The sequence below is a fragment of the Limulus polyphemus genome, unplaced genomic scaffold (assembly GCF_000517525.1).
Source record: "Limulus polyphemus unplaced genomic scaffold, Limulus_polyphemus-2.1.2 Scaffold10595, whole genome shotgun sequence".
NCBI lineage: Eukaryota > Metazoa > Arthropoda > Merostomata > Xiphosura > Limulidae > Limulus > Limulus polyphemus.
In genome coordinates, this window is record NW_013676205.1 from 1 (window position 1) to 9,420 (window position 9,420).

Below are 9,420 nucleotides of genomic sequence, written 5' to 3' on the forward strand. Positions count from 1 at the left end.
AAGAGTTTCATTACCTAGTGACAGATGTAAATGTAAATTCACTTTTAGGACTTTAATTTCGTAACCCCCCCCCCCATCTTGTAGTTGTATCTGTAATACAAATATGATGAAAACAGAAAAGAAACGAAAACTTCGCAGCTCAGAACTTTTTTGATATAATAATATATTAAAGCTCGTGTATCAGGTATAATTCGAATTAACTTTATCCGAAACATTTTGATCACGTGACTGCTCTTACGTCACTTTTACGTGAACTTGGGGAAGGTCAGGAGTGAAGATGTGTAACATTTGAACGGCCCCTGATTGCACTGTTACGCACCAGTAAACAGATATTTATTGCCTGGGGAGTATTACAATCAATCACAATGAACGCGTTGTTTTGGTTATTATTTTTTGATGGAAGGGTTGCGAATTTCGGTGTCGAACTATTTTTCTTGTCTGCGGTCGTTTCTAAGAAATCTGTTTTCTGACATCATTATCTGACTGCATAATTCTCGCAAAGCCAATAACAGCTAAGCCTAAATGTTTAAGTGTTAAGCCTAATTGTGTCTAGATATGGATCGTTTGACACTCTCACATCCCAAAGTTGTAGTTGATCAAACTAAGAGATCAGTAAGTAAAGTTTAATTAAATATTACTAAGCACGCGCACAAAACACTTGAATTAATTCAATCACAAAAGGAAAGAACTTCAGACATAAACTTCTTGTAAAATGAACCAGTTTCTCTCTGTTTAAATGCTCTCATTTTTACACGTCCTATCTTAATATATCTGATGCTGTATTGAAAAGAAGGTAACACAATTCACCAGATCTGACTTTATAAACTATTCCAACTAACATGTTCTACCCACCATCTGGACCTTCTTCCTATTTTACTAACTCGAAACAGCAAAATATCCGTGGGAAACCTTTATTCCAGATCAAACACTTTATTTTGTTTTTTACTAAAATCTATTTAGAGCTCATAATATGGAATATAAATCGGCACGCGCTCTGGAGGAAATTTCTTATTTCAGGTGAATAGTATAGCAAAACCTCCAGACCCGAGTAACGGGGATGAGAGGCGTAAAAAGCTGGGTGTGTGAACAAACTGGTTTAGCAAGTCACGTGATCCGCTTCACGTCACGGTGATGTTTTCAAACTAAGTGTTCCGTTTCACAGTGTAGAGCGCGCGGAGTGCGTGGACGGAACATTTATCTGAAAGTGGAGGATCTGGTTTTCCATACTGGGTGTTGATGGGTAACGCACAGTGGATTGTATAGGGAAAATTGTACAATACCTACAGTGAAGTCACATCCACATAGGAACTATCTGTATAGGCAGAATTTGGGAGTACGTGACCAACGTTACGCAATGGATATTAGGATACAGAATCTCAAAGGATAAAATATCACGTGCTTGTTATTTGAAATTTGTTGACATTTTAAATCTACGTGGGTTTGTTTAGTTGGTGAAGAAAATGTGAAATTATTTAAGTTTGATTAATCACTGTAAACCAGATTCAGTATACACCAAGTTTTCATGACGTCACCTAGTTGTAGATGTATAGTAAGCATTGTAGGATAAATAAGGTTTTTATTGTTCAGTTCATGGTGTGAACGAGTGTTTTTGTACAATACTGTGCAGGATAAGGTTTTTACACCATGAACTGAACAATGAACGAGTGTTTTTGTACAACACTGTGTAGGATAAGGTTTTTGTTGTTCAGTTCTTTAAAATACAAGCCACACAACTTGTCCTTTCTTTCATTAAACCTGATGGAAAATAACAAAAAACCTGCAGAGGAGGAGAAAATACATGATTACCCGTGAAACCGTTTGTTCCAAGTTCGGTTTCCGGTGACTGGGCCATTTCCGTGCGGATAGCAAATTTTCCAGCGACGGCAGTGACCTCAAAATATTAGTTGTGGTAATTTGACCAGGTAGTAGGCACACCAGCTAGCGGCGGTTGAAGAAACAAGTTCTAAAGTGACACCTGTAGCTGCTTACATTTAAACTCGGCCAAGTTGTTCGTGTGTGTGTGGATATATTCGGTGTTTTTTCTGTCAGCGGCTGAGTTGGTGTACTTAATATTCAACGTATTATTTGCCTGGATGTTCGACATGCTGCGCTTAAGAAAATCAAAGATCTAACAATTCGTCTATGAAGTCCGTGTCCTATAGTTGGTTGGCGGCGTCGGCCTGCGCACCCCTGGTGGCTGTCTTATCCTTATGGACGGTGTACATCTTCCACACATATAGGCGACACTGGCGAACGGTGGATTTGTTTTTACTGGCCGTTGGCACACAAGAATTAGTGACCGCTCTTTACGCCTTTGGCTTTGCTATCCTGAACCTCTTCAGTCCAAGAGTTGGTCCCGCTTGTAGTTTTATATTATGGGGCTTGACCGCAACTCGAACATTTCAAATCTTTACACTAGCTTCTCTTGTAGTGGACAGAGCTTTGACCATTCGCTGGCCATACAAATATCGCTTCAGTGTCCGTAGAAATCAAATCAGATATCATATAGCAGTGACTGCCGTTATCGCTGTGATTGTTGGTGTCGCGGCTGTATTTGCTCGTTCCCCCGATGAACTCCAACAGTACCATTGTTCTGTCCACCCTCTGGGGTGGGACTACAGGTTTTCTATCTTCAACATCTGTCTCCACAGTGTTCTAATGATAACTGTGCTGGTTTGTTGCTTCGACTTGGAGGTGAATCACTGCCGGACTCGCCACCGCAAACTACACTTTCCTGATCCGTCAATTGGACCCGAGAACTCTACAGGAACAGCTACCAGTAGCAGCGTCACGAGCAACTCCAGTGAAAGCACGCGGCCACTGCATAGCCCTGGTCGGCAAGAGTCCCGCCGGCCCTACAACCCCGAGCAGACGAGTTCTGACTTCCGATGGACCGCTGTAGAGGTCGTATCGTGCCTGTGTTACCTTCTAAACCACCTACCATGTCTGGTAAGGCCTATTCATGGCTATGTTTTTAAGTTGCATAACAGTATCATATAATGCCCTGGAATTCTTTAAGGTTTATGTTAATCCAACAAGTTGTGGTTCGATATGTATAGATGCTCTAAGGTCAAAACTATTACATTGTTTTTATAAACTTTCCGAACTACTTGGCGAACCTGTCCGAGTAGATGATGTTATATATAGACCGTTATTCAACCAGACGAACACAGTTTATTGACCTTTAAACTTAGACACACAGACTATACTAGAGATTAATACACAAATTCTGGTACACACAGACTATACTAGAGATTAATACACAAATTCTGGTACACACAGACTATACTAGAGATTAATACACAAATTCTGGTACACACAGACTATACTAGAGATTAATACACAAACACTGGTACACACAGACTATACTAGAGATTAATACACAAACCTTGGTACACACAGACAAGACTACGACCTGTAGATTAACGTTTAAACACAGACACTGGTACAGACAGACACACACATACTAGGACCTATAGATTAACGTTTAAACACAGAAATTGGTACAGACAGATACACAGACTATCTATAGATCTGAAGAATAAAATGTACATACACACATCCTGTAATAAGATGTAAGATTATAATTCAAGTATGAATCTCAATCCCGTTAAGACTACTTTTGAACAGCAACAGAGTAATTTTGTTCGTTGTCATACAATGCCTAAGCCTAATTACTAAATGGTTACTTTTTATTACTAGACATTATTTCTAGTAGTTTTTATCCTCGTTTCTACTACCGTCTTCAGGGAAGTCCTGTAAAGAGTCGGGGTTTGATCCTGTGTCTGCTTGATAGGCTGGTGTACAATCCACTAATTAATAATACGAGTTAAGAAAGTTGTCTCGCCTACTAACCCTGACAACAATTGCCACAATTTTAATGTAAGCATGGAAATTTGTGTTGACGTTGTCTTTTTACAAATATCTTTTTTCTTCTTCTACCAAAACACCAAAAGATTTAAAATAAAAATTATCTTCTCAAACCACCTGGTCGCGATAATGAAAAAAAAGAAAAAAGATTTAAACATTTCTACAAATGAAAAGTTTGCGATCAGACATTTTAACTGAGATATACATAAGCTGAGTAACTATAGTAACGGACTAGTTCACTTAGTTTTCTTCTTTTTTTTTACTTGTCGAATTGCAATTTTCTAATTATTTTTTTCCAGTAACTTTACAGGTGATTTAAAAGCCATCGGTTACTGTAATAATTATTCAGACCACCCGCTTGACAAAGGTGGGTGGTTTCCAGTTAGCTCTGAACTAACTGTACAACATGTGAATCCAAAATTTCGCCATCTTAAACCACAGAAAAACGGATTCCTTGAGGAGAAACCGGATGCGCGCTTCCTCTGTATTAGTGTTTTTTTGGGTTTCTTTTAAGATCCCTAATCAGAAGTGTATAAAAAATGGTAATGCCGATTCGTGTTATGTTCGCAAAAAACATGATTTCACCATTTTTGTTAGGCCTAAAAGCCTCGACGTTTTGATAACAAGCATGATCTTACCACTTTTGTTAAGCCTAAAACCTCGAAGTTTTGATAATCAAGCATGCTTTTACTACTTTTGTTAAGCCTAAAAGCCTCGAAGTTTTGATAATCAAGCATGCTTTTACTACTTTTGTTAAGCCTAAAAGCCTCGAAGTTTTGATAATCAAGCATGCTTTTACCACTTTTTTGTTAAGCCTAAAATCCTCGAAATTTTGATAATCAAGCATGCTTTTACCACTTTTGTTAGGCCTAAAAAGCCTCTAATGATATTTATTTAGGTGTTGTTATTGCTACCCATAAGAACTCATCACAGATGTCAACTTTCAGCATAATAATGTTAAGATAAAAATGCGAAACCATATAAACAGGGTGTTTTAAAAAGGTGAACAGTTTGCCCCTGATGAAGAACTGTCCAGCTTCCAAAAGCGCTCAGGTTATATGGTTTCGTCTTTTCGTCTTTTATTGATTTTTTTAACCTACGTTTTTCCTAACATCAAGGATGGGAGTTTTTAAGATTGGTATGATATGTTTCTGAACGAATAGTGTAATACCGAGGGCAGTAAATTCACTGTTACACTGCCAACCATATCCTTACCTCCTAACTATTAAACGAAAAAAAAGTTTAATCAATAAATGCCAACAGCGTTTCAGCAATTGGCAATATTGTGAAACCCTGCTAGGGGGTCCGGGGACGTCCCTCTCCATTTTGTTTATTCTTTTCATTAAGTTGTAATGATTTTAGTGGGTAAAAGATGTATCATACATCCATGAGAACGAATTATAAAAAATAATAATTCCAACAACTGTTTGTTTTTAGGCACAAAGCTAAATAATGGGCTATCTGTGCTGTGCCCACCACGGGTATCGAAACCCAATATTTACCTTTATAAGTCTTCAAACATACTGCTAACTCACTGGGGTCTCCAACAACTGATCATTGGATTTACATTTCAATTTGAGTAACTTACTGGTAATAACAACAATGCCAAGTCTTCGGAACACGTCGTGCATCGCGTATACTCACGATCATGGCTTCGGGTATTTAGGTCTAATCCGAGTATCTACTATGCTTTTTTCTTTTAATACACTAAGACGATGTTTTAACAGTGTTACAAAAATATGGTAAATAAACGACCAGAACTCGGAATTTATCGGTTAAAAATCGTAATTCGGAAACAGAGGTTAGGGTAAGACTAACCAAATCAGCATAGTGGACAGGTATGCTCATACGTTCAGACTCACTTCCCCCTGCAGGACACAATTGTAATTACAAAGGATGAAAATAGGTCAATCCGATATTAATCGCAAGGGATAAAGATAGCACCAAACCATAAATAACTCCAAATATAAAACCTGTTCAGCATGATCTCCAAAGTAAGGAAATAGGACTAAAAGCTTCATCAAATCTCTCCGTGGTTAACATTCTTTAATAGTGAAGTTTTAACTTACAACTGTTCACTGAAGGAGGTAGATGAACGCTAGTTACCCCTGACCTCGCGCCGCGTGGGAATGGATACAGCACGTACCTTACAAATAATCCTCCGTTAATATTTTCGATAATTAATCTATAAATATATCTATGTGCACGTAGGTTGTACACTCGAGCCTTAGATGCCTTTATTTTGTGAATTATAAACGTCTTTCATACGTGACTTAAAGGCTGATAACGCTAACATTCGGAGTTCGAACCTCAACTGTGGGCACAGTGCAGATAGCTCACTGTGTTGCTTTGCACTTAACAACAAAACAAGCAACAGACACGTTAGAAATATCTTCAGGTTACTCAGTTTCAAGGAAGTAAAAGGTTTTCCAATTTCTCACATCGAAAAGCTGCACAATTGATTCTCATAAAGTGTTAACAGATTTCGTGAGAATTAAATAAATTTATCTATTTCAAAGCGCTGTATTTTCTTTGATATTTCACATTCACAAGGACGATCCACACACAAAATCCTCAGGAAATATATATATAAACTGAATTAATGAGAAATGTGTAGTAGTATTCAGATGATATATCTTCGTAACATCGGCTGATTTAATTTTCTGGAATTTATAACTATAAATAAGATGTTGAAACGACTATTCTAGAACAGTGTTTAACGTGTGTTAACATAAGATGTGTTAACAAACATCTTGGAGGTGTATGTTAATATACAATTTCCAACAGTTACCGTAAAGAAAACTGTTAAACAATTGTCACGAAGTTAACAACATTCGAAGCGAAAGTAGTAGGAAAACTTGAAATTTGTTAAAATGTGTTAACAATACCTTCACGTGAGAACAATGAGTTAATTTGTGCTATACATTATGCTATCGTGAGCTTGATCAGTGTTAATATAAAGTCGTAACAATACTCTCAGTGACGTCACTGTGTTACACGATAGCATAAACGTGTTTCGTTTAAATGTATTTATAACGTATTCGCTCTTCAAATTGTTGTGTGTATATTTCATGTACAGACTACAACTAGCTCATCAATCAATTTGAATTTTCTACCCCGATGAAGTTGAAAATCACTGTACTGTGATTTATGAGCTCCGCCTACCGGTCGTCTTCCTACACTAAAACATTGAGCCCTACGTTCCGTTAAGAAACAGTGGGTGTTTCGCAACACGCGCGTGATGCTATGTAGGTTAACGATCGCGGAAATGTTTACATTGAAATGTTCTTTGTATTTTTTTAAGCTATTCTAATAGTCCTCGATCACACCTCTGTATAGGCTTCGAAACGTCGTACAACAGAATTAAAACAAAGAAAAAGGAAAAACATTCCACACCAAATGCTGTCGACTTGCTCAATATACTGTCAACATGCTTGATATAATGTCAAACTACTGAATACACTGTAAACATGCTGTATACAATGTCAATATTACAGCATGATGGATAAAATGTCAAACCACTAAATACACTGTAAACATGCTGGATACAATGTCAAACTACTGAATACATTGTCAACATGCTTGATACAATGTCAATATTACAGCATGATGGATAAAATGTCAAACCACTGAATACACTGTAAACATGCTGGATACAATGTCAAACTATTGAATACACTGATACAAAGTATGTTCACTCTGGCATAAAACTCGTGTATCTTAGTCCTGTAGCTGGTAAAACGTGCTGTACACCATACGTATCTAGTCTTGCAGTTGGTAAAATGTCTTGTACATAATATGTGTCGAGTCCTACACATTTTACCAACTGTAGGACTAGATACATATTATGTACAACACATTTTACCAACTGTAGGACTAGACACATATTATGTACAACGACATTTTACCAACTGTAGGACTAGACACATATTATGTACAAGACATTTTACCAACTGTAGGACTAGACACATATTATCTACAAGACATTTTACCAACTGTAGGACTAGATACATATTATGTACAAGACATTTTACCAACTGTTATACATAATATGTATCTAGTCCTACAGTTGGTAAAATGTTTTGTACATAATATGTATCTAGTCTTACAGTTGGTAAAATGTGTTGTACATAATATGTGTCTAGTCCTATAGTTGGTAAAATGTCTTGTACATAATATGTGTGTCTAGTCCTACAGTTGGTAAAATGTCTTGTGCATAATATGTATCTAGTCCTACAGTTGGTAAAATGTGTTATATATAATATGTGTCTAGTCCTCCAGTTGGCTGAACAATGTAGTAAACAATTATATTAAACAATAGCATTGTTAATTACTAATACTATCCTGTGACACGTTTACTGAACAATGTAGTAAACAATGATATTAAAACAATAGCATTGTTAATTACTAATACTATCCTGTGACACGTTTACTGAACAATGTAGTAAACAATTATATAAAAACAACAGCATTGTTAATTACTGATACTATCCTGTGAAACGTTTACTTAACAATGTAGTAAACAACAACATTAAAATAACAGCAATGTTTATGACTTACTAATTCTGTGTTGTAACAAGTTCATTTCCAAAGAATTCTGGGACTTGCGATATTGATACTTGAGTGTCGTACAAATGGTCCAGAACATTGGTCTGATAGCGACCTTTATACCCACTCTCCTGATCCAGCGATGGTTATGAATCTCCTCGGAAATGTTTTTGACATGACGTGTACAACTTTCGGAAAATTTCCCCAAACTGTTCTTCCATTACACTTTGTTTATATACATGCGTATTACCAACATGTTTGAAATACCTAGGATGTGGATGCGTCAGTTCTGAAAAAAATTAAAAATTTTAATTGAAAGACATGCATACTTAATACTCCATATGTACAAAAAGGTGAGTACGTTATATTTAAACAATTTTGGAGTCTTACCACGTCGTTGTAGTCTACGTCGCCACGTACGGTCTTGCCCTATATGACAACCTTGGATCTTATTAATAGCCCTGCAATGTAGTTTCCATTGTAAAAGGCTGCATCATAAAGCTGTCATATTCAAAGCACACCACTTGTACCTGATGCTTTACGCAATCCATCTAATGTACAAGTGGTTTCCCAGCGCCCGTTTCAACTGTCCGATCACACTAAAATTTATAGGTGCTATGTCCTCCAACTTGATCAGTATGCCTTCTTATGGAATGCATGAATACTCGTTTCATTTTCCAGCTCCTTGAGATATGCGATGGTTAAACGGAAGGTATAACTGAAAGCCTTATCTTGGTTGATCCGTGCTCTGTGCCACAGTATTTCTGCGTGTTACAAAGTATCCAGAACACAGGTCTGATAACGACCTTTATACCCACTCTCCTGATCCCTTGAAGTATCCAGCGAGGATAATGACTCCCTTTGAAAGATTCTCGTCATGCACCACTTTTGGAAATGTTTTTCACCCACTGACTGGTAGAAGATGGCACGCGACTTACTACAGTTATTAAGGTAAATGTATGTTTCTTTAATCGCCACGTACTGCCTTTTCTTTCCGAGCTA

General features: G+C 37.1%; 1 protein-coding gene across 1 annotated transcript; it reads left to right on the plus strand.

Moving 5' to 3' along the window:
• Positions 1 to 288: 288 nt before the first annotated feature.
• On the plus strand, positions 289 to 2,949 carry LOC111083666 (the record flags this gene model as incomplete). The annotated part of the gene is made up of 2 exons (XM_022380315.1): positions 289 to 1,633; positions 1,695 to 2,949. A coding segment is annotated over exon 2 (807 nt), but the record flags the coding sequence as incomplete, so codon positions are not given.
• Between the last annotated feature and the right edge of the window lie 6,471 nt (positions 2,950 to 9,420).